The sequence below is a fragment of the Aedes aegypti genome, unplaced genomic scaffold (assembly GCF_002204515.2).
Source record: "Aedes aegypti strain LVP_AGWG unplaced genomic scaffold, AaegL5.0 Primary Assembly AGWG_AaegL5_hic_scaff_499_PBJ_arrow, whole genome shotgun sequence".
NCBI classification, from domain to species: Eukaryota; Metazoa; Arthropoda; class Insecta; order Diptera; family Culicidae; genus Aedes; species Aedes aegypti.
In genome coordinates, this window is record NW_018736172.1 from 3,446 (window position 1) to 30,455 (window position 27,010).

Here is a 27,010-nt window from a genome sequence, read left to right on the forward strand (position 1 = left end):
TAACACTTCATGAGTATGATTCTATCAATTCGTCCATTATACTTTAACTATAATATTCATTGTTTTACCTTTCTTCTCTTTCTCCAGATAATACCACCACCGGAATGGAAGCCTAGAAAAAAGGGCTATGATCTCGACGGACTCAATCTTACTATCCCGGCACCTATTTGCCAGGTTGTTGCAGGCAAGCAAGGCCTCTATCAACAGATCAATATCCAGAAAGGATCGCTCACAGTGAAGCAATTTGCTGAGCTTGCCAATACTGAAAGGTAAATACTTTCTTTTTTCTAGCTAAACAATTTAGCTTATTATCTCCATCTATAATATTTAATATTTTCTCAGATATGCTACACCGAAACACTTTGATTTCGAGGACTTGGAACGGAAGTACTGGAAAAATATCACATACGTTGCACCAATATACGGCGCTGATGTTTGCGGAAGTATAACGGACGATGATTGTAATGTAAGTATATTACGAATGGCCTCTAATTACACATACTAAATTCTAAACTTTTGTCAACAGATTTGGAACATAAATCGTCTTGGGACGATCCTGGATTACGTCAACCAAGATTATGGCATCTCGATCGATGGAGTTAACACGGCTTATCTCTATTTTGGCATGTGGAAGACAACGTTTGCATGGCACACAGAAGACATGGATTTGTACTCGATTAATTATTTGCATTTCGGTGCACCTAAAACGTGGTACGCAGTCCCTCCTGAACACGGTCGCAAACTGGAGAAGTTGGCAAACAGTTGCTTCCCGGCGAGTTTCCAGACATGTGCAGCTTACTTGCGCCACAAAATGACCCTCATCAGTCCACAGATTTTGAAGCAGCATAACATCCCATTCGATAAAATAACACAGGAGGAAAATGAAATCATGATTACATTTCCTTTTGGGTATCATGCTGGCTTCAACCATGGATTCAACTGCGCGGAATCAACCAACTTTGCGTTACCTCGTTGGATCGAGTATGGAAAAAGAGCTACTCAGTGCTACTGTAGCTCCGATATGGTCAAAATCTCGATGGATACATTCGTCAAGCGCTTCCAACCGGATAAGTACGAGGCTTGGATGAATGGAACTGATTTTGGGCCACATCCCGAAGACCCATCACACATAGTGGGGCCGCCGCCACGTGTTATAGATTGTGATAAAGATGAGGGCATTGAATCGTTCACGGAGGAAGGGGAGCACACCCCTATGAAGAAAGCATGCAATATTGCAACTAAAAACATACGAAAAATGTCGTTCAAAGAAAAAAATCCGGATTTGGATTTGAATGATATTCAAAACAATCCACACATTCCCGACGATGTGAAGATGGTCCTGAGCGGTGCACTGGTAGCAGATGATGTAGATGATGATATTGAGGATGTGTCACCAAACAAATCGGATGCTGGCTCAGATAGCTTTAAATCTTCTTCCTACGATCCGTTCGACTCCGAGGACGATGACGATGAAGAGTTCAGCTCAAAGAGCAAGAAACGAAAGAAGAAGAGGGCAGGCAGTGACTATGACGACGATTGGTATTCGTCTCAAGGTAGATCTTCTAGACGAGTGTCTTCGCCTAGAAAACGACTGTCCAGAGAGCAACAGGCTGCCAAGGCTGAGCGAGAAAAACAACGTTCGGATCGTCGGGCCAAGCTAGAAGAAAAACGCAAACGTCGAGAAGAGGAGAAGAAAGTGCGCGATGAAGAGCGCGAACGAGAACGTAATCAACGGATGGAGAAAAAGGAACGAGAACGTCTGGAAAAGAAAGAACAGCGTGAAAGAAACGTGTCGGATTCGAAAAAGAAAGCGTTGGATAGGATAAAAGATCGAATGAGCAATGGAAATAAGTCGCCTAAAAAGCCAGCCAACGGCGCCTCGCCAGCGATGAAAAAGATTAAGAGCCAACTGATGAAAGAGCTCCCACCGCAGTTGAAAATGTTGGAGCCCCACAAAAAGTTCGAAGGTAAGATTCCGCATCTCAAGAAGACCGGTGCCGAGAATGTCAATGGCAACGGTGATCCAAGCAGTGGAAGTACTCAGGTAAACGGTAGTAATGTTAGGAAGGTGGCACCTGTTGGAAAGCTATCTCTGCCAAAGTCAACCACTTTAACCGTTATAAATCGTCCGAACGAATTCACAAGGCGAGAACAGTACAACGATGTGCAAAAGCCAAAGCCGGTTAGTTTGCCTCTGTCAGACAGTAGTTTGGCGAAAAAGATAAGCAGTATTCCTAATCTGGTGGTAAAACAAATTGATGAGCGTGAGGTGAAGAAACATCCATCGTATGCGTCACAAAGTGTAACGTCATCCGTGAGACCATATTCATCGGAGTGTAAAAAGGCTGAACCTAAAGAAGAAAAACTTCCGTACCGACCATCGACGTACATTCCTCCTCCGGTGAAAATTCCTAAACCTCCTACTCCACTCAAACAAAAATTTGACTATATGAGCGCCTTTAATGCCTTCCTGCAAAACGGTAGTCAAACATCAGCACCAGTCATCAAAACAAAACCGCCAATAATGAAGACGGCTTCAAATCGCTATAACGATGAACTGTCGATGCCACCTCTAAGGCCATCTTCAGTCGTGGTGAATAGGCCACTATCGATAAAAACTGAACAACCAGTGAACAGTCGGACGATTGAAACTTCTGCCGGTCAAATAGAGATTGTTGTCCGTCAGCAGCCAGAGCCAGAACTATTTCAACCAGACCATAAACCACAGCTTGTACCGACTTTGTCGTCAACTGTGATTACGCCAAATAGTTTTCTGGATATCCAACATCTGCCTCCAGACCAACTGCTTCAGCCAATTGAAGATCCGCCGCTCATGCAGTTCGAAGAAATGCAACAATTTAGGTACTTTGACGCGGCAGGAAATGAAATACCCGGTCCATGTCAGCCGTCACTGGTCTATGAAGAAACTGTTGTACAAAGCTCGCCAATGATCTCGACTGATTGCGATACCACCACGACATTGCTAACCTGCGCTGACAGTACTCATCAATCGCTGCAACCCACTGTCATTAACAACACCGGCACCGGCTTCGTTTGGTCCAACAATTATTGTTTGAATGAACGATTAGTAGATTATAACCATTAGGCTAGCTGATCGGTTATACCATATTTGTTGTCAGCGATTATAGTTTTGAGTCTTCCAATCTTAACCTCTTTCTTTACTTTCACTTCTAAAACACCTTTACACATACACACTAGATCTAGATAAATGTCCCACAATTTTCTTTATTTTATTACTGATTATCAGTAGACTGCAAGCTAACCAGCTTCTGAAGAATTCTTATTTACGATTATTTCGAAGTTTAGTATTAGGTTTCGTCCAATATTTAATTTATACCTGGTTGGCATGCTTACCTTATCGAGGATGTATAAAAGTGTGTGAATGCGTTCGAGCTCCCAAATGTTAGGAAACGTTTCATCAGAAATGTTACAAATACCATTGAAAGTCATGGAAAAATGTTCCAACATGATCTTATTTAGTATTAAAGCTATGAATTCATTACGACTTGAACTTTTGTTATTAATTATTGTAATTTGGAAGAATTCCTTTTTCTTTCCATTGTGCTTCACGCATAGCATCACTTCATTTCAGATAATCAAACCATTATCAATCATATAGGTAGCTATTTCTGGCCTACAAACGCCTTAGTGATCTATGTGCCTAAGGTAAAAAGGGACCCAGATGGCTGTAGCAGTAAACGAGCAGCTATTCAGCAAGACCATGCTGAGAGTGATGGGTTTTAATTGTACAGGTCAAGACTCCTCTAAAAACAATGATTATCGAAGGCCAGCAAACCAATATAACTACAGTGAAACCTCCATGAGTCGATGTTCCAAGAGTCGATATCGACTCATGGAACCATAGTAAAAACAATATTTCATGGTTATTATGATGGTCCCTTCAAACGGCTTGCCAAGCCATTCGTTTCTACGACTCAATATTTCAATGAACCGATGACCCCTTCAGATAGCGACTCATGGAGGTTTGTCTGTATTCACGTTTATTTACAGTGTCTTGCCGATGTTGGCAACATTCGCTATTGCCTACCCCCGAATCTACACCCATTTTTGGCAACAATTTCTGCCCGTTTCTGACAACACATTGATTATATTTTCAGTTGATTGTTAAGAATTGGAATTAACATTTTGAGATGAATAAAAGTAAAAATACATCAAAATTATCATGCTGGACATTGACAGCAAAGAAACGGATTGTGCAATATACTTATGAGTAGAACTGTCATATTTCAAGGTTATTGCTTAACATATATGAGAAGTCTTATAAAGCAGGGAACATAATTAATCTTTGCTACATAATTCAATAGCCTGCATGAATTAGTGGAATATTAGCAAGCAAGTATATGTTAAGATAATTTGTTATGCTGTGTTGGTCACGATTGTTTTTGTAGTTATTGTGCTTGTAACCATTTTTAAACATATCAATCGGATTGTGCGATCAAAGAACATTGACGGTCTGAAATAGCTGTAAATGTTTCCAAATTCTCGTGAACATTATTATTTAGATAATCCATAAAATATTTGTTAAAACAATTTGCGAGTGTTTTAAAGGTATTTTTTGGAGAAATATATGGAAACTTTGACCATAGCTCTATTTCGCAGAATGTCAAGATGACTGTAAAACGAAGCCAAACCTAGAATTTTCAAGAGCACAAAGCTAGAGAACCGAATAGCGGACTGTGTTGAAAGTTTGATCGAATGGTCATCACCAGCAAGTAATCAACCGATCAAATTTTCAATGTGAACGGTTGTCAGATTCTGTAGATCTGTGCACTTGAAAATTCGAAACTTTGCTTCGTTTTATAATCACCTTAAGAATGGTTTTTGGTGTTTTAATTGAAGGAAATTTATCGAGTAATTCTAAAAGCGAATCACGGAAAATCAGAATTGAGTTTTAAAGGACATTGCTGAAAATTTTCCACCTATTCTCAAGCATTTTTTTCAAGAATTCACTGGTTTACTTCAGAATTTCAGCAAATTTCTCCACACAAAAATTGGTTACGGAATTGGACTACAAGTGACGTTTAAGTTGCGTTAGGAAAAACAATCAATCATTTTGATAAAAAAAGGATCTTCTATTGGTAATTCTTATACCAATAAATCAGCCAGAAATAAATCAATGTGTTGTTTGAGGAACATTGTCTGAAATTCTTTTCTGAAGTTTCCAGTTACTAGTTCATACAGCTTTGAGGGAATACATGTAGAAGTTCTACCTGTAACATGAAGTGTGCAAAATGCATAAAAAAGGCCAATGATTTTAATCTTACCTTTACGAAGTTGAGTTGACAATGCCTTGTTCACTAAGCATTTGGCAGTGCCAATTTGGATAAAAGGCATTGAAAAAGTGATCCGAAAAAATAATAATTACAATGAAAATAACAGCACGCTTGTATTGGGTACAACAAGTGTGCTTTTCAGATGGTGTTTGTACTCAGTACATGATATCCCTGATCTTAGATCATAAGTTGAATTGAAAAAGCCTCCCAGAAATTGTTCACACCATTCGTAGTAATGCCATGCATTTTTACTAGCTTTTAGAGATTATTAACATGCTAGATTTGGCCACATAAAATTCACCCCTGGTTGCCAAAATCGCTAAGACACTGTATTTAAAGCAATCTCAACTTATGTGGCTAGGAGTAAATTCACAAAGAGGTAGAATGAACGATTTCATCACACTTCATGTTTTTTTAATATTAATTTATGTTTTATATGAAACGAAGATATGACATTTTATTTCCAACTTGTATTGTTTTATCCCAATAAAACTTAACAAATGGAAAAGCCCTAATGATTGACTTTTTAAAGCAGAATAGTTTGATTTTCATTATGCGCTTTCGAAGTTCTGCTACAGTACTCAAGTTGCATACACTTGAGCACTCTTCATTTATTAATTATTATACACAAAACACTATTTTGTTCTCTAAATCATCTATTTTCGCTCACTAAAGTCACGGGGCACTTGTTCTTTTATCGGCAATGCAATTACTATTGTCGGCAACAAAATTGTTCTCTTCAGCAATCCAAAATTGTACAAAAACTACACGGAGAAAACGAAAAACACATACTTTTGAGTTATTTTTCTCTCCCTATTTCATTCGCTCTTTCTATTGTTGTCAGAGAGCGAAGAGCAAAACAACCTAAAAACCGAACCTTTGTGCGTTACCTCAAATTTGAGTAATTGACATAGTACTGGAAGTTGAGTTATTTGATCTGCCGGTTGAGTGAAAAGAACTTAGCCAGTAGGTATTTTTTCGAATGGCTGCAAATGAAAACCACTTCTACCCCATCAACTCAAAATTAGGTTAACGCACGAGCCCCCAGAATTGAGTGGAATGAACTCACTTTTGAGTACTTCATTTTCTCCGTGTAGGTTATGTATTAGTAACTCTTCGTATTCGTTGACAATGCCTGAAATTGAACGTCACTCATAATGTTCTACTCGTTGATAGGCCCAATGCAGAAAAATACAGACTACACTGAGAACAGCATTGCAGTTATAAATAGAATAGCTGAGAGCCATAAGGCAATCTGACGTTTAATCGCCTTTCTCTTTCCAGCATACGCACGCTTGTGGATTGTTTTCATACGGAAACCGTTTCCGTATGAAAACAACAAACAAAAAATCCCATTTGATCGTGTTGCTGGAAAGAGAAGGGTGCGATAGCCTTATATTGAATACACAACGCCACTAAATTTGTGCAGACTAAGGCGCAAGACCGTTGCGGAGGGGGGAATGGTCGAACACGATTCTCTTGATTTGTTCTTATTGCGTATCAATTCTACTCGCGGCGATCTGGACTATAGAAATTCATATTGCGGCGCTTATATTAAATCCACATCCAGCGGCGGCAGTAACGTGCAGAAGATATGCGCGCAATTCAAACGCAACGTCAAAATTCAAGTAGGCTTGGATTTTTTTCGTTCTTCAAGGACGCAAATGTTTCAAATTTGCTAAATCTGAAACATTTGGTGATTTTCATTATCACTGCGACGGTATATCGACATTTTCAGATAATCGCATTACGTGGATTTATCTTGCAGAGCACAATACATTTTGCCTTAAGAAAGATGGAGCGATTATTGCAATACGAAAGTTTTATGTATCGTTTTAGCATCACCCCACATCAAGGCGTCGATAGACGAGGGAAGTGCGCACGAGTCTATCGATCGCAAGGTTCTTGGTTCGATTCCAGGTAACAGGCTTCAAATTTATCCCTCTCATTTACCATTATCACGTCTATCTTTTGATACTATCAAATGATACTATCACTATGGGTAGTGATAGGGATACTATCCCTTCTTGAAAATGATTGATAGAAGATTGACTATATTATCTCTATCAATTGATAGACGGATGGAGATACTATCAGCATTTTTTCATCACTGATGGATCAAGCATATCTTTATCATCTATCTTTTGGGAAAAATATACTATTTGCAAATTCTATAGCTATCCCTATAAAGAGGTTACGTTATATCGAGGTATGACTGTAACTACAATCCCTAGCTGTTGCTAGGGCATGGCCAGAACAAGTCTCGACTGTAGAAAGATGTATCGATCTTGTCTAGCAGCCCTAGTCAAGCTCGAACATTCTGGGACTGTTTGGATAGTAGACGAGAAGAAGGCACCCCTCATTGAATGGTACAGTCGGACTCGATTATCCGGAGACTCGATTATCCGAGATTCGATTATCCGTAATTTTAAACTCGTCCGGAATTAGTTTTTGATAGTCTTATTTTTCAGTTTTTATGCATAAATTTGAGTTAATTTATTATCGCAATATACAATATGAATGGTTTGACAGTTTTGGACGTAGGTAGGAGTATGAGATTTTTGTGTATGCTGGTCAAAAAAAATATTTTCTTATCAGGAGCCCTAATGTTCCTAGAAATAAGGCCAGAGGCCGCTATCTTGGATTTCAAAATGGCGTCGGATATCGATTTTCGTCATATCATCATCGTGCCCGTTCCGAACCCATATTGCATGGGTTTCCAAAAATTCTTACATTCCTGAAGCCGTCACCTTGGATTGCTTAATATGGAATTTAATTAATGTTTTATACCCATCGTCCAACAATTTTAATTATAATAATATTATCAATTGATAAAGATATAACCTCTATCATTGTTATTTGAGAGATGTTGTACTGGTAGTATCATCATGAGAATTTTTTGGGATAGGGATACTATCACTCTATCCTCTATCTCTGATAGAAAACATTCTCTCAGTGATACTATCAGGATAGACAAGAAGTGATGGTATCATAGACCAAGTTTTTCTAAATAAAAATAATTTTAAAATAGATATCGAGTTATGGAGAGAAATTTACCTCTCACGTGACATCGACTAGTGGAGATATCGAGTTATAGAAATATCGACTTATGGAGAGCATGATGTATGGAAATTTGAAGGGACCGAAACATCCATCGAGTTATAGAGTATATCGAGTTATAGAATATCGAGTTGTGGAGAGTCGACTGTATCTCAAATTTATGCATAAAATCTGAAGAACAAGAATATCAAAAAACATTTTCCGGATAATCGAGTCTAAAATTACGGATAATCGAATCCCCAGATAATCGAGTCTTCGGATGTAATTCATTTTGCTTATAATTTTACTGCTCATACACCTAATCTGGCCAGGGTATTCCTAATATGGTCACTCTCATAAGAAATCAATTGGCCAATTTAGTAACCTAAGTTAAATGTATGGCCGAAACTGGCTATGATGGCCTATATTGACCAACAAGATTTCAATGCGAAAAAAAAGTTTCTAGTTAATTCCAATAATTTTCATAAAAATATGGATTGAAAGCTTTCATTTGACGTATTTGCAATACACACAGGACTTTCCGTTTACTTTTCAAAAACGTATTCCCTTGTGCTGGCCAAAACCGGTGCTTTTACCCTACAGACACTCTAGGACTTTATTGCATTAAAAATTCTTTCAATGCACACCCATAAGGATCCATCGATGCAAATCGATATGATGAAGGTCATCGGAACATGAACGATTCATCAACTGTAGCCGATTATGCCAAACTTGCTCTGGAATAAGGGATTTATAATGTTCGATATCTCCTCATTGATCATCTTTTTAATAAGGTTCAGGTATAAGATAGGTACAGGTGGACTTCTATATCTAGCATCGCTGCCAAGTGTTCTCATGTGAAATAGGGCAAGTGAAGCAGTAGTAGAACAACAAAACAAAGAAATACATTATCTCAACGCTCAACTAAAAGAGCTGCCTCTCCCCTAAGGGAGTGTTTTCTTTGGTTCTATCAAACTTGGATCGTCTCACTTTGTTTATAATAGTGAGGATCGATGAAGAGCACTCGTTCATTTTATTTGCTTGATCTCTTCTTGCACACGCTCGGTGTATTCTGGCTATTCATTTGAGTCAGTTTGGCTTTAGTTGCTTTGGACATTTGTAAAAAAGACAAGTTTTTGATTGTTTCGCTGGCGAAATAAATTGAAGAATCGCCGAAAAAGTATTCTGCGATCATATTGCGTGCTTCTAGAGTGAAGATTGTTTCTTGCGGTCTGATTTTTTTTTTCAACTTTAGCCTTTATCTAGGGGGTGTTTCATAAGCCCAGGTAAAAGATACACCTTTGGATGAAATACAGTAGTTTCTCGGGTATAGGGTAAAGATGGGCGGGATGGTTCACATAAGGAAAAGTTTTCCTTTTATGGAGCAGTATCTAGAACGATTTCTTGAAAAAAAGGGGCAAAATAAGTCAACCTTTCCTAAATTCATTTTTTTTTTCTCCGATGGAATATGCTGCAAGTGACCAAATAGCACTTTAATTCGCCCTGCGTGCTAGTGTAGTGCTTTAATGGAGCTGGCATGCCCTATATTAGCCGTACAGTAGCTGTGATAAGTCACTTCGAAATTGTTTTATGCAGTAAACACTCCATAATTTAAGATAGTTGTGATTTATATGCTATCATTTTGCAACAAAGATATCTATCGACGCCAAACCAAAATGTATTCCTCAAGAATCTTCTGAAGAACAATACTCGACAGTTTTTATTTACAATATAGCCCTTTATAATGCGGTAAAATTAACAAATGTACATAGAATTCGCAAAATAATGAATGCTCTATATACGGTTCGAGTAGACTACAGTTTGAAATCGGTATATCTCAAATCCAGATAATTTGGAAACTCGGGGTCTTCAGTATTAGAAAGATAGCGTCTTCGGCAAAGTAGTTCAGTAGCTCAAGGGCTATCATTATTTATTCGGAGAAATATAATATAAATATAATATTTATTTATAATATAAATACGATATTTTGCCAACAGGCGGCGCTAGATAGTATGGAACTTTTGTTTTGCAGATACTGCAGGATCCTGACTTTTTAGACAGATGGCATCTTTGGCAACGTTATTCAGAAGTTCAGGGAGAGACTATCATTATTTTATTAAATCTCAAACTTCAAGGATTAAGCAAAGAAAGCATTTCGGCTACTGAACAACTCTGCCGAAGACGCCGTCTTTCCAAGTAATCAGGCACCTGCAAAACAAATGTTTTATGTTCACTAGCGCCGCCTGATGGCAAAATTTTAAATCAACTAGCTCGAACAATGATAGTCCTTGAATTACCGAACAGCTTTGCCGAAGACGCCATCTTTCTAAGTGGTCAGGATCCTGAGATCTGCAACACAAAATTTTCATGCACACTAGCGCGCCTTGTGGCAAAACTCCCGAATCTCTTGCCTAAAATAATGATAGCCCTTGAGCTACTGAACAATTTTGTTGAAGATGTCATCTTTGAATGTGGTCAGACTCCTGGGATATTCGCAAAACCAAGGGTGTTGTACAAAGTACAACGCGCGACTACTCGCGTTACAAAAATTCGCGTGACAACCGAAAGGTTGAAAAGGATTTTTAACTCGATATCGACTCATGCTTTTCTCTTGAATTGCTCTCATTCTTTGGAACCTCTTTAATTCAATTAGACACTGAGATTGTATAAAATTTATGATTTTTCAGTTTGTAAACCAAAAAACTAATCATTTAAAATACTACACCTTGCTTTATTATTTTTTTATTACACTAATATCAAAGGTAAGATTTCGTAATATTGAATGACTTCAATTATTATTTCATCCAAAATCCGGGAAAATTATTGATAATTAGGTATATCAGGAGAAAAGTAAGTTGAAATACGGTGGCAACCCTGTCGTGAGTGCTTTAGACATAGGGATTGCCCATAAATTACGTAGCCTATTCCATTCGGACTCTGAGATCACTCCACACTAAACATTCTACATAAGCTACCATATATATTGTTTCGCTTACTTTAATTTCCATTATTGTTTGCACCAATTTCTTTTAGCTTCTTTCACTGATTTAGTTGCATTTTTGTTCATGGGGGCGTTATTCCTTTTTGATTATTTTCGTATTTGTAGAATTTAAAGATGGGTTCATCGCATGAATCATCATTTTGTGTTCTATCTATTATTGCAGTGATTTGTCTTTTTTTTGTTAAATTGTGGCCCATACTACTGCCTAACAGTTCTTAACCCATTGCTGATGCGTACTTTTTTTCGCGATGTTTCGGCATCGTACACTCGGTTTTCTAATTGTAGATAAAGTGCCCCGACGAAGACGGGCCCGGCGCCGACCTGGGTTGCGTACCTGGGCTACTTTGAAAGTAATTTGGAAGAGAAATACCGCATGGTAAAAGAAAGATTATATGAATGAAGAGGCTAGCAAAATGTCGCAATTATTTATGGGAACAGGTTATCGATTATCACACCTCTCCCATCTTGAAACAAATCATCGTAAAGGATTTCTTCTTTAAGTTTTTATTCTTCATAAAGGTAATGTACATAATAAATATAAACAATAATATATACTTTTTGGACTTTTCGTGAGAACCAAAACTACATTCTTTCATAACATGCAAAAATGAGAATATGTATGGTAGACTTTATTGTGTGTCTGATTTTAATATGGTAGCTAACATTTGTGCGCGCGACTTATAATTTTAATCGACTGTTTGACTCTTACGTAAAGTAGTTGACGATAGGTAGCAATTGAATAAAAAAGCTCTAAACATTAGTATTGGAGCTACAAATAATTCGAATAAATAAAGCAATTAGTTTCCTTAATCGTATCATTTCAATGCAATATCACATCCGAAAAAATACGTTAAAGTGAACGTCATAACATATTAAAAACATTTCAGAATAGAGAAGCATTTCAATTGTGTGATAATTTTGATGTTATCCACTTTATTCTATTCACAATAATGTCTGTAAAGCAAAATATACGAGTCTATTTTTAGCTGCAAGTCTTCAAGACTCTTCAAGAAATCCTTTTCTTGGGAATCGTTACGAGCATGGATAGTAAAATATCGTGTAAGTTTCGTTAATACTGTGCCAAACTTACGAATCCTAGGTTTTCAATAGTTTATTGTTTTTCGTTTCTCAATCATGAATAGTTATCGTTCATTCATAGTATCAAACCGTCAACTAATAAGTTTTATTTTTAGGAACAGATGACATTAAACAGGAAATCGAACCAGCTGAAACAAAAATGGAGGAAGATTTTGAAACTATGAGCAAAAAAATTAAAACTGAGCTATCCGATGAGCTGGACAGCGGCTTAGACATTAAACCAGAATCTATAGACATTAAAAATGTCAATGATGTCCCCTATGTCAGTGAGATCAAATCCGAACCCAACGGAGAGTTGCCGTGTGAGATCAAGTCTGAACCAAACGATGATATGACCGGAGAGATCAAATCCGAACCCAATGAGGAATTCCCGTGTCAGATCAAGAAGGAACCTAACGAGAAACAAAAGTTGTCTATGGAACAGCTTATGGCACAACGGGCCAGGTTTCGCCGAAAGCGAACTCCTTACAATCGTCATCAGTTACTAGAACTAGAGAAACATTTTGCAGAGCAACAGTTTGTCAACTTCAAACAACGTGTCGCAATAGCAGAAGGTCTTGAGCTGACTGAAAGACAGGTACGAACAGTGGTTTATCTACTAGGTTTCAGTAATAACGTTTTTCTCACATCTCTAGGTTAAAGTGTGGTTCCAGAACAGAAGGGCAAAGGACAAACGAATAGAAGCCGGCCTCGCATCGCCATGGACTCAATCAAGATGGGCTACTGGGGCTGCTGGTAATATCATTCCTAGTTTTCGTAAATCGATTGATAAATCAAATGCAAAAACCTCAGTAGAAAGTGTGGAGATAAAGAAAGAAGAAGGCGAAGAAATAAAGAAGGAAGATGCGGGTAAGTGTCTATTAATCTACATACTATTACATGTTGTACCAAATCATTTTTTACTGTTTTAGATGCCGACGTAGTCATTGTAGACAAGTCTAACAGGCCAGAAAAAATGCGTCAAAAACGTACTAATTTTACAACCGAGCAGCTTGAACTACTGGAAAAAGAATTCACGGAAAAAAAGTACCTCAACTTCCTCGAGCGGTGTCAACTGGCTTCTGAGCTGAAGCTCAGTGAACAACAGGTTAGTATAATTTATAATAGATGTGGTAGATGTTTATAACAATGTTCTTTGGATAGTATTATGATAAGTTGGAATTAGCCTCCGTGCCCTCACATTTCAGGGGCCTCCACAAATCTTGGCAAACATATTTGAAGTTAAACTTTTACGAAAAATTGCTTCATAAGGTTTGGAAGATTCAAGGTGTTTTCATAAATCCGGAATATTGGACAATATTTATGCAAATAAAATTACTAAAACAAAGCATTAGAGCATTCAGAATGGGATTTTGTTGACATCACGAGAAACAAGAAGACTAAGAAAGATTCAAAAACTATTTGGATAAACAAGTAGACTGCCATTCTTTTGCTTAAGGTGAAGATAAATCGAAGCCAAACCTCAAATTTTCAAGAGCACGAATCTGGAGAACCGAACACCCGTTTGAGCTAAAAACCTAATCGATTGGTCACCACCAGCGAGTGACCAATCGATTAAGTTTTCAGCTTAAACGAATGTTTGGTTCTCCAGATCCGTGCTCTTGAAGATTTGAGGTTTGGCTTCGATTTATCTTCACCTTAAATTCCTAACGATTTTCTTATGTGAATTTTCCAACTGTAACGAAAGCTTGCTTAAGTTTAAGACTAGGTTCGAATAACCAAACAGGAAACAGAAAAACAAAACGTAACTAATAGGAACTAGATAAGAGTTTGATTCTTCTTCATAGAGTCAGTCCAGACATTTGTCTTTTTCATAATCCCCCATTATATTGCGAGAGTACTACTGGTCGGATAACTGTATGTATTTTTTCATGACTGTCTCTAGGAATTTCGTGAGAATTTAGGTTCTTTCCCAAAATAGCTTCACTTCTTCTTTCTGGCGTTACGTCCCCACTGGGACAGAGCCTGCTTCTCAGATAAGTGTTCTTATGAGCACTTCCACAGTTATTAACTGAGAGCTTACTATGCCAATGACTATTTTTTGCATGTGTATTTTGTGTGGCAGGTACGATGATACTCTATGCCCTGGGAAGTCGAGAAAATTTCCAACCCGAAAAGATCCTCGACCGGTGAAATTCGAACCCACGACCCTCAGCTTGGTCTTGCTGAATAGCCGCGCGTTTACCGCTATGGCTATCCGGGCCCCTCAAAATAGCTCCAGCAGTTCATTAAGAGATTATTTCCCGTTCCATTCCTCAAAGAATTTTACTAACGGATTATTCCAAGAATTTTTTTTGCGAAAATCTCAAGAATATACTTTTGGGAACTTGTAACAGTGTGTTTGTTTGACAAATTGAGACATGAATTTGCGAAAAAATACGCGTTCTAGTGAGACTGGAACTCACGACTCCGCGTACGCTAGATTGGCGCTTTAACCAACTAACCTACAGAACACCTTATGATTCTGCGGAATAGAGAGCCTAACTGAATCCGAGTATTAACTATTAACACGTCTGTTTTTCGCAAATCCATGTCTTTTTCGGACTTAGATGTTCAAGGAAGTCCAAAATCTTCCGGTGATTCTTCCATCGAATTCCTTAGTATATCCTCCAAGATTTACGTTTAGAACTGGAGTAACAACTGGAGATTTTGGTTGATGGAACAGTGAAAAACTATCTGGAGGAACTCCTAATATAGTCTTCGTAAAAAATCGGGGTAATTCCTGAGGATATTACTGGAGGTAGTTTCATTGGAACTGGGGACGGAGGTGGTGTAGTGGTCAGAACACACGCCTCTTCGAGAACCTGGGATCGAATCCCATCCCCAAGATAATCATTCGTTGGATGGATTTCTGAGAGGATTGGTGTAGAATCTCTTAGTATTCCAGATAGACATATCTAGACGAATACTTTATCTTTTCTCGATAGTGACAAAGTAATACGACATGCACTAAACAAAGGACACGAAATATACTACAATAGATCAAATATTGGTCGCAGTGGTTTATGTTTTGAACAGAAAAAAAAAACATATCTGAACAAATCACTAGAAGATTTCTTGAAGTTTATCCTCGAGACATGTGAGACGAAATTCTCGAAGAACCTTGGTGAAAATTTCAAAATTGGCACATATCTCGCGAAGAAAGCATCCAACACCAGTGTACTTTTTATTTTGGCTTTGTGCACTAGCAGAAAGCTTAAAATAAGAGGATCAGAAACGTTTGCCAGTTATTCCTCCAGTTTAGTACCATTGGAAACGTGAGCAAGGGCACAAGTCGGCCATTTTGCCGGCCATCTTTGGATTCCGAGATGTTTCACCTTAAGGTGAAGGTGAATCGAAGCCAAAGTTCAAATTTTGAAGAGCACGGAGAACCAAACATCCGTTTGAGCTGAAAACCTAATCGGTTGGTCACCAGCTAGCGACCAATCGATTAAGTTTTCAGCTTGAACGGATGTTCGGTTCTCCAGATCCGTGCTCTGGAAAATTCCAACTTTGGCTTCGATTCATCTTCACCTTAAGCTCTGGAGATCTAATCCGATATTTCTAAAATTGGTTCACTAAATAGTTTGAACTATAAGTAGTGGTTAAAATGATTTTAACAAAAAAAAACTAGTTGTGTTATAAATTTTGTCAGTGATGACCCGGATGTCAGTAGGGTGCAGAACCACTTGAGCACTTCCATGATTCACTTTGGCATGGGTTTTTTTTCGGCCAAATTGTCTGAAACTTTGCAGAGACAAGTGTATTAGTACGACACATATTGAGGCCAAATATAAGCTCTGTAGCTTTCAAAAAAACCCACTGCCGAAGTGAATCAAAAGTGCCAAGAATAAGATCCGACTCCCTAATAGTTATATTCAGTCCAATTCTAAAGTTTCTTTACAAATAAAACATCATATTTCTTTTAGATTTGTGAACTAAGTTTTAAAAAAAATCTAATAATTTTGTTTAGAAAAGTGTTTATTAATGTTATTTTTCTAGATAAATAAAAATTGAATGGTGTTTGTATGTCACGAAATGACTTACGAACGGGTCAACGGATTTGGCTGATTCTTACTCCGCTTTGTTCGTCATAGGCCAGGAGAAGTGGATGAACTTGTCATTCATTTTTCTGTCAATTCTCATACAAAATCTACTTTTTCTCTGACATAAATTCACTTTAGGTGAACCACTTCCCCTGGCCTATGGGATCCGGCGTGTATGTGTGTATAAAAATACCAGGATATTTAAGATATTTACCACGAAAGTCGGGAAAACGAGAATGAAGGAACTGTCATTTTGCAAGGGCAATTCAAATGGTTTTTTCACAGCGTACTTGATGGCAAGACAAAGTTTACCGGGACCACTAGTATGTTGCTACAAATACCATTAGTGCACCAGATTCCGCTCATTTAAGGGAAGTTACGTGTTGAAATGCTTATTATAACATAACTATTGTGTCGATCAATACTATTTTTATGTCACAATGTAGCTCCAAGTATATGTAATCAGCGGCAAAATCATAAGAATTTGAGAAACATTCATAAAAAATATATAATTGCATTTGTTACTGCATTTAAGTATGCTTGATTTCGTGACGAACTTACTAAAACGCAGTATTTCGAATTTCGTCATTTATACTGATATTTTTTATGGTCAAACAATAGCAACTACTGCAATAAAAAAGGCTGTACTAAAATCGGCATTTCTTCAAAAAAAAAAGTTTTTTGTATAAGCGGTTATTGAAACGTACAGTAATACCTAGTTAGTGATCCAATAACCGCTCACGAGGTCTACTGTTTTCAATATAAAGAATATTATTATTTTATCAAACGAAAATAATGTCAGAAGACTCCATTTGATAGCTGTTAATATTGCTAGAATACCGTGACATGCTCTATTACCGTGAGGTTAAAAAACTCAAGTTTCAATCGATCAGATAAAAGTAACGTATGATTATTTTCAAGTCTTTCATGTTTTATATAGTAGACCGTTTTATATACTTTGCATTAAAAATATGATTTGAACCATTTTGAAAATTTTAACCATAGTTACAGTTGATGGTGTGAAACATACCAGTGTTTCAAATACCGTGCATCTGACCCCTACTGCCGGGTCACATTTTGAAACATCTCTCAATTGAACGAACGAAGCGCATCAAAAATAAAACTTTTATATCAAACAACGTAGGGTAACCAATATATTTTGGACCCCCTTGGCCATTTTCCTGCAAATTTCCCAGTTTAAATCGAAAGACCAACTAAATAGGCATGCCATTTGGAAAGATAGGACTATTGCGCACTTGCATCAACCGTTTGTACAAAGAAAATGTGTTTATTTTATCTGAAATTGATTTAATTTAATCGGTGCATCCATGCAACCGTTACAACACGTTACACACATAAATAGAAGCCGTCAGAAATCTTTCAAATGTAAACAAAAACTTTTTTCGAATTTCTGGACAAAAAGCGTAGAATTTGTTCGGTTTTCCATTGTCGATCGATTGATTAGACTATGGGCAAGCATATTATACATCCAGTGTCATGGACTTTGTCGCCAAACGATAAAAAACTGCCGGGGGTCCAAAATATATGCCATGAGGGTCCAAAATGTATTGGTGTGTCCAAAATAATGAAAAACAACGCATCACAATTCAATTATTTTCGACTTTTCTGGATCCTACATGACCGTTTTCGCATTTTTATCTCGTAGAGGTAGTTTTTCTCTACATTTTGACATGTTCTTTGACTTGGGTACGCTGTGCAATTGATTATTTGGGACACAAAACTAAAATCACTTCCTTAGGGGGTCCAAAATACGACCGTTACCCTATTGAGGTTTGCATGATTGATTCGAGAAATAAAATATATATTTCACTTCGCTATTTTGGAATTATAACTGAAACACGGTATTTGGAACGACTGTACCCCGTTTGACATAAAGTCGTTTGGCATAAGGTCGTTTGGCATAAAGCCGTTTGGCATAAAGTCGTTTGGCATAATGGTCATTTGGCATAATGGCTTGATTGACTTAAAATAAATATCGGCTTTTTTAAGCTTTTACCGAGATCAACAACATCGAGCCCATAGCAAAAAAATTGGTAGGTTCTAAACAAGCGTGTGTTCGTTCAGAGATTTTCCAAAAATGGTTAACATTTAGCATTACTAAACAATAAAATTTAAAACAGTATAAATATAAAAAACAGCCTATTTTTAAAAGAAGGCAAAATTTATAATTAAATCAATAGAAAAATGGATGGCAAAAAATTTTGCGGCATAATAAACGAAAGACATAAAAAGTGCGTTCATAATCATCGAAGTGATTGTGCTACTTTTCCCCGACAAGTGGTGCCGAGAAAAAAACAATAAACAGTCAAAAGAAGGAAGTATTCTGTCATTCTCGACTATACACATGTTGACAAAAATGCTGAGGACGGTAAAACTCGAAAGAACCGCCAATTAAATAAAAAAGAGTGCATATTAGATGGTCCGTTCGTTCACCATTCTGAAATGTATAAAGTTACGACATTTATGAGTGCTAAAACTTTTCGGGGAAGTGGGCTAGCCGGGGATATTCGGGGAAGCGACATTCGGGGAACCGACATTCTGGAAAAAGTAGCACAACCCTTCGAAGTAACTGCAGTAATCGATTTCTCTATTCGCTGATAATTTGAGCAGATCAGTGTTATCGATTGCCGCCTTTTAGTCAGTTGGAAACAAAAATACTAAAAAAAATGTAGCTCCAAAGAACAGCCTATGCATAAAAGAAGGAGAAATTTATTGAAATTTTAAATCAACAGTTTTCATACCTATAATTATGGTTACATCATATCTAGAAAAAAAAAATAACAATAAAAAGAAGGGTAAATTTTGTGCTAAATATATAAAAATCTTCAATGCAAAAAACTGTTCCAATAGCGAAACTCAAAAGAAGAATCAATATTTGAAAGAAGGGTAATTTCTGGATAAAAAATGAAATACTATTACTTGTATTTCCTAATATGCTTAAATTTATTCAAGAGCGAATGATTGTTGAATAGAGTGTCATTTTGTATCAATCGACTCCAAAACAAGGCTGATGTCTCTAGAATGATTCAATAGAAACGTAAAAAAGAAAAATTGAGAAATTCTTAGTTTCAGACTAATTATGCCAAACGATAATGGTCGCCAAACGACTTTATGCCAAATGACCATTATGCCAAACGACTTTATGCCAAACGGCTTTATGCCAAATGACTTACCACCATTTGGAACACATAAGCAACCGTGCCCTAATACCGTGTGTTTACACCAGGCGATTACATTCTAACATTATTTTTGTTTGTTTGTGTGTGCAACTTTAGTTCAAGTTTGACGTGGCTTTCTAAATACTACTTATTGTGCTAAGGTTTGTTACAATAATTTAGAAAAATAAATAATATAATATGCTAGAAATCTACATAATTCCCAAATACACTGTATTAGGCAACACACGGAATTAGAGCAGGTCACGGTATATCCGTGCGAAAAATGTTGGTTTTTAACACTAGTGAGTGGAAATATGCGGCATAAGCGGATACTGGTGCAACGTCGATTTGAATACGTTATCCTTTGAGACAATTTCAGTTGCCAATTTACTATAACTTAAAAAACTGAATGGTCATCAAATTGACATTGTTTGTCCAAGTTTTGTTTATCGTGATTATTAAATGGGTATTTTAAGAAGCACCAACAAATAGAGAGAATAAGTTTAATGTGTAATCAACTTGTCTTCAGATTATTAGAGTATGCTCTATTGAATTCTCCAAATTTTATGAATCGTTCTTTTCTCACATTTTCGCCCCCTTTTAGTTTTTTCGCTTCCCGAATTCCATTTTACAAATTTTTACCCCCCTGAAAACCGCTCCCAGGGGGCGAATACGCCCACTTTGGGAATCATTGCTCTAGATGGTCTCGATGGTCTTTAGTTTAAAACAGAGACTTCCCTGGGCATAGAGTATCTTTGTACCTGCCACACGATATACGAATGCGAAAATGGTAACATTGGCAAAGAAAGCTCTCAGTTAATAACTGTGGAAGCGCACATTGAATACTATGCTGAAAAGCAGGCTCTGTGGCTCTGTCACTGTGAGGACGTAATGCCAAGAAAAGAAGAATAAGCATAATATGCGTTAAGTTGACAGTAAGAAGGAAATCTTCAAATGAATTTTGTCCTTGACGAATAAGCATTGAATTTACCTGTAAAGATATAAAATCCACAAAAATATATAAAACATTAAAGAAAACATTACATTCATTTATTTAAATTTACGTTCATTAGGAATTTAAAGCATTTTAAATGTCCTTTTATTTCTGGAAAAATGGCTCCCCTGTCCGAGTGCTTTATTTGTATGACATAACTATACACTTCATAGCTTCTCTTCTAGTCACGTTCTAGTCTACAAGAGGTTTTGGGGTATGCGATAAAGGCAAAAGTACTTTGACCGCGGTTTTATAGGCGTTTATTTATAGCACCCCAGAAGTAAATCGTAAAACTAAAATTGTTACTTGGGATATGACATCGAATATCTCCTCAATAGCAAAACATACAATCATAGCTCTATTTATCATTGGTCTGTTATGCTTGAAAGTCATGTAATATCTAATCAATAACAAAATATACCATCATAGTAAAATGTGTTGAAAATGTGTTGTTCGTGCTAAAATACTAAAAAAAATGTTTGGCCATGATAGCTCATTCTACTATTCGTATGATATTCATTCAAAATACCTATAAGAAGCAAATTTTTTTTGCGGTAAGGCAAAACGTTTATTTTTCAATCATGCTTAATTTAGATATTCGAATCAAAGAACTACATTTACCATTATTTTGATCTACTCGTTAATAGCTTATTTTGTTTTTAATATCTAAATAATAACATATTGTGTTATTTACTGTGGCCTACTATAATATTTGTGTTATTATTATCTCATTATAATGGCAATGGCAAAATATGATATTATTGAGTTTTTGTGCCATACAAACTTAGTTATTTTAACTCCTATTTCAAACAACAAATAACAAATTTTGACATTCAAACATTCTATTTTAAAGGTAAATTTTGTTATTCGTTTGCAATTCTCCTCTACCCAGGCAGAGGCGATGAAATTTTGAAAATTTCTTGCAGACAACGATTTTTTAACCGTATTTTTTAAGCAGATACGCGCAGGATGTTTCAATTTCGTAAAGATATTGCGGGGAAATTTAAAAATTTGGATAGGCTCGCGGAAATAACGCGCAGCGAGCTATCTCCGCACAGAACAAAAGTAACACAGTGTGCGTTGAATTCTGGTTCATTAAAATATCATCCCAACACTACGCATCTACATGTCACACCTGAGATTGATCATGTTCTTGGTAAAAAAAATCATTTCATTCAATTTTCGTTTTCAGTGATTTTTAATGCTTATCAGCTGGAACGCATATGGTTTCGGGAAAAAAAGATCCGTGACGGCTAGTAGTTTATGGCAGAGTCTATGAATGGACATTCATAGACTCTGGTTTATGGGATTTCGACTTATTAATTTGAACACGACAGTAGAAGCCTTTTACCTTCCAAAAACTCTATGAAATGAAAGCAACGGACGACCATGGTGGCTATCAATATAATTATGAAGGGATGTAATGCCATAGGCAGAGATCTGTAAAAGTAGTTAAACAACCGTGCCACCTTTCGTAGCTAGTTTGCCAGTATATAAAGTGTATCATCATACATCGGAGCGCTGTAGTTGAAAGGACATGAAATATGTAATTATTTTTTGGCCCGAATAGTACCTTTTTGTATCAAAAGAACTATGAATAGTAGAAGAAGATATGAACATATCTTATATTGAGAAAATTGGGAAACGTCAAACCATTCCAAACCGGCACCTAACGACGCGCATCGCTGACTTTGATTGGAAGCCTGGAAAATTTACCAGTCGAAGTCGTTCGATTTTCCAGGAATCAAAATTTTTCTTGCAACGCGTAATAGTAGTTTTTATTTCGCGCCATAATGATACACCAAACTGATTTGAAATCATATCACTTTTCTCTTTTTTCTGTACAGGTACAAGTATGGTTCCAAAACCGGCGATCGAGGTGGAAAAAGCTGACCTCTGAAGCTGACAGTCCCGAAAGTAACAAGTACGTAAGCCTCCGTGGATCGTATGATAATGCGCCAGTCAAAATTAAAGATGAGCCCGAGTGGGATGAAAACGAACCCTTGGATTATTCTGGCTTGCAACCGATCAGTAACAATTCTCCAGTACTGCACCAACTGAAAGCAGATCCTAGCCAGATTATAGATCAGCCGGTTATCGAAAGATCAGAACTTGAAATGATAAGTGATGCTATTCGGGCCTTATCCGGTGCTGATGATGATCTTCATCGTAGTGAGAACGAGTATAATAATAGTGTTCCGCCGCTTGGACCGGTAAAGTTAGAGCCAACTTCGCCGTTAGATAAGTCTCCCGAGTATCCTCCATTTTATTCGCGGGCAGATCAGCCCGTTGATCCTGATATTATGGACCTATCGATTTCTACAAGAACGGCACCATTGAAACAAACAGAAACACATCAGCGCTCACCTAACAGCGTTCCCAATATGGTACAAGAGAATGATATAAAAATCGAAAACAATTCGATTGACCATAAAATTACAGAAGAAACAGAAGAAATGGATACAACAGATACTACGAATTGTGCAGAACCTGAAACTAAATTCCAAGCTGATGAAACTAAGCAAATTGTGGATGATTTGCTAAACGATACTAAATGTGAGAAAGAAAAGATCTCATCTGTCGACAGTCCTGATACATCACAAGTTGCCATGAAAATTGAAAACGGTACAGCTGTTACTTTCAAGGAAATATGTGCTCCCGAAATCGCTGCAGACTGTACTATGTCTGAGCCAATGGACAGCCAATCTCAAGAGCCCATGGACACCGAGAAGTCTTCAAATAATATGGATGGAGACATTAGTGCATCTGTTATCGATTCTGCTGCAACGCAATCCGTTCCAATAAAAGTCGAAAAAGAACTTACTGATGCTGTTAGTGAAAGTTCTACGGGTACAACTGATCAAGAACCCATGGATATTCAAAATGATCTGCGTAATAATGTTGAAGTCGATGAAAAACTATCAACAGGTTCGTCACTTTATAAACTAATTGAAGATGTCGAAAAACTTCAAGACGGTAGATGTAGTCCAACGTCAAACATAGGAACTGAGACTAAAACTAAGGAAATTGAACCTACGAATACTGCAGGAAGTATAACATCTGAAGTAGATAAATTAAATGATTCCTGTACTGAACTAGATACTGAAACCAAAATGGCAAGTAAAGATATCCGTGATGAATCACTAGACAAAGAACAAGAATCATTGGATAAAAAACAAGAAAGTAGCAATTGTAATTCGACATCTGATAAAACCGTTCCTACGGCAAACGATCTCAAAAGCATAGACGAGAAATCAACCACAGAAGATAAAATAAGTCCTGGCGATGATTTACTCATCAGTTCAGCTGTGCAGTGTTCTGATAATGCTGACTTAGTGTCTGTTCCGGTAACAGCCGATGATTCCCAAAAAGAAACAAGTGATATGCAACAAAAACTGGATAATGGGGTTCAAGACTGCTTGCCAGACACTAATTCCGGTACTGCAGACAAAGAGCTTGTATCTACCACAGAAGTATCACAATCAGATGTAAGCGAACAAACGAAATCTATCACAGCAGAAGCCAAAGCTGTCTTGGCGATAGCAAATTCAAACGATAACAACACCGCGAAAATAGAGTCCACTGAAGAGAAAGCAGCAGCAGTTCCGATAGAAGAACCAATGATCAAAGCTGAAATATAATGAAAGCGACTGAATGATTCGAAGACTACTCGGTGTTTGCAAAAACGCAATAGCAAACTTAAGGAGAAGAGGAAGATACGTTTATGTGATTAGATTTTTTATTTTACTAGTTTTATTTCAGTATTTTATAACATAAAATATTTCCTTATATTTTTGGAAATCGTGTTTACAAAATCGATCGGTTTTTTTTCTACGAATAAGTTTAACGCTTGGGAAGCTCAAGCATTTGGTTATATTAGTTTCTCGTTCACTCTAATACGAGCACGAGCATTCATGTGCAACATTTCTCATCGCGTATTAGTGTTTCGTTTGAAAACTAATGACTTTTAAAGCAAAATAAAAGAAATTATGCAAGTGGTTTTAAATCGTTTAGTAAAATATTGGAATCGAATTTAATTTTTGGAAAATTATTCTCTATCGCTTACAGCAGTCCACAGAACCAGTACGAAATTAGTGTAAATGTTCAATTAAGATTCGAGAGCCACTTAATATATAATCATCACATTAGAAATGTTCGTAGTTATAAGTTTTGATGTTCGTCGGAACTGATACATCACGATTCACGTAAATAAAAAAATAAAACATACGATTATAACGAAATCGAGTATTGTTCGTCATATAGAGAAAATATCACCTTCGCATTTTTTTATTAAACGGTGCGGCATTTAGGGGGAGATCCCCCAGTGCCGGACAGCACCTAATACCGGTTTTTGATAGGCATCTTGCAAACTAAGGAAAACTCAAATTATTCTTGTAAATGTAGCAAATACATTGAATTGGTAATTATAAACTATTCCTATAGTGTACACATTCAATGATGTTCAAATTTACAGAATTAGAGGCATTTCCAGATCGTGTCCGGTATTGGGTGTCTCCTTTCATGATCAATCAATTTGTTACTGAAATTCATTATCAAAATGCAATGTCAAAATTCATATTTATATTTTCAAATTTATTTTTGTACACTATAAAAATGATAATATTTATCGTAAATGAGTAACACGAGCCCATAAAATCAATATTTTTAGAATTATGAATTTAAAGGCTTAAGTGTCCGGTACTGGGGGATCCCCCTAACTCAATTTTAAACCGTGACCTGCTCTAATTCCGTGAGGTTGGATTCCAACGTCCTTCATTACCTGTGCTCTCAGCGCCATTCATATGCTCTTCGAAGTGCTGCTTCCACTTTTCGATCACCTCACGCTCGTCCGTCAAGATGCTGCCATCCTTATTCCTGCACATCTTGGCTCGCGTTGAGCTTCTGATAGAACTTACATGTTTCTTGAGACCACCACAGCTGTTCCGTCTCGTCGCACTCCGTCGCCTCCAGGCGGCATTTTTTCTTCCGAAAAAAGCGGGTCTGCTGTTGCTGTTTTCGTCTATAACGTTCCACGTTCTCCCGGGTCCCTCGCTGCAGCATGACCGCCCGCGCTGCATTGTTCTCCTTTAGAATCTGCCTACATTCTTCGTCGAGTCAATCGTTCCGTCGACTCCGTCCCACGTACCCGACGTTGCTCTCAGCTGCATCGTTGATGACTGCCTTCACTGTTCTCCAACAGTCCTTCATCCAGCTTCCGGTAATGCAGCCTCGAGGTGTTGCGTGTATGCAGACATCCGGTTGCTTAAGCTGCTCTATGTCATACTGGGGCGGCCGTCGGTACCGTACGTTGTTGACGATGGATAGTCTTAGGCGCAGTTTAATCATCTACAGATAGTGCAGTGGTCAGAGTCGATGTTAGCGCCCCGTTAGGTCCTGACGTCGATAATATCGGAGAGGTGCCAGAACGAGATCGATATGTTATTCTGTCTGCTGTGGTGATTTTCAGGTGTATCGATATGGAATGCTGTGTTGGTAGTAGGTGCTACGAATGGCCATATTCTTGGAGGCGGCGAAATCAATTAGTCGCATGCCGTTTTCGTTCGTCAGCCGGTGGGCGCTGAACTTTCCAATAAGTAGTCAGTCTGAACTCCTCCTCCTGGCCAACCTTAGCGTTTAGATCTACGTCGTAGCTTGAGCAGCTGTCCTAGTCGTGTTCGAGCTATGCGTAAAAATCGTCTTTATCATCATAAGTGCTTCCGGAGTGAGGGCTGTGCACGTTCATTATGCTGAAGTCGAAGAACTAGCCATGGATCCTCAGCTTGCACATTCTCTCATTGATCAGCCACCACCCGATCACGCGCCTCTGCATATCTCCCAGCAGCGAGCTGTTTCCAGCTCGTGTGTGTTGCCGCAGCTCTGGTAAATGGTATGGTTACCACTAAACGTTCGCACCATTGATCCCTTCTAACACACTTCCTACAAAGTTACGATGCCGAATAGGTACGCGGTCCTTCAGCACGTCGACGAGTATGCGTGTGCTCCCGATGAAGATGAGAGATTTACAGTTCCACGTATCGAGCTTATAATCGCTAGTCCCTTTACGTCGCTGTGGTCTTCGCCGATTGTCCCGGCTCGTATTCTCTCGTTAATTGTTCGTTGCTTGATTTTTTACGACTGGCTTGCAGGGCCTAGCACCAATCCCATAGATTTCCGGAGGACCATTCCCCCCAAATGATTGGAGGTCCATAATGCACAGTTTAACCTAGAGTTCTTCTCTGGCACTCGTACGATGATCAGCCGCCCCTGGCATGAGGAACAGATGATGTTCTGAGCCGCTCCTAACATGGAGTAAAGACACTCCAAGTTGGCAGAAGCAAACCCCCCTTTCCCTGTCACGC

The 27,010-nt window shown here is 37.7% G+C and overlaps 1 protein-coding gene across 2 annotated transcripts; it reads left to right on the top strand.

Moving 5' to 3' along the window:
- Positions 1-24,892, top strand: LOC5570369. 2 transcript variants are annotated; one of them, XM_021856934.1, is made up of 7 exons: positions 1-269; positions 343-466; positions 527-1,967; positions 12,549-13,030; positions 13,089-13,302; positions 13,365-13,540; positions 22,499-24,892. In XM_021856934.1, exons 1-7 carry the CDS (start codon positions 10-12, stop codon positions 24,290-24,292), a joined length of 4,491 nt encoding a protein of 1,496 aa, XP_021712626.1. In that variant the 5' UTR covers positions 1-9; the 3' UTR covers positions 24,293-24,892. The 2 variants fall into 2 exon arrangements, with proteins under 2 accessions (XP_021712626.1, XP_021712627.1); XM_021856935.1 differs by having other exon boundaries at positions 12,555-13,030.
- Positions 24,893-27,010: the final 2,118 nt, after the last annotated feature.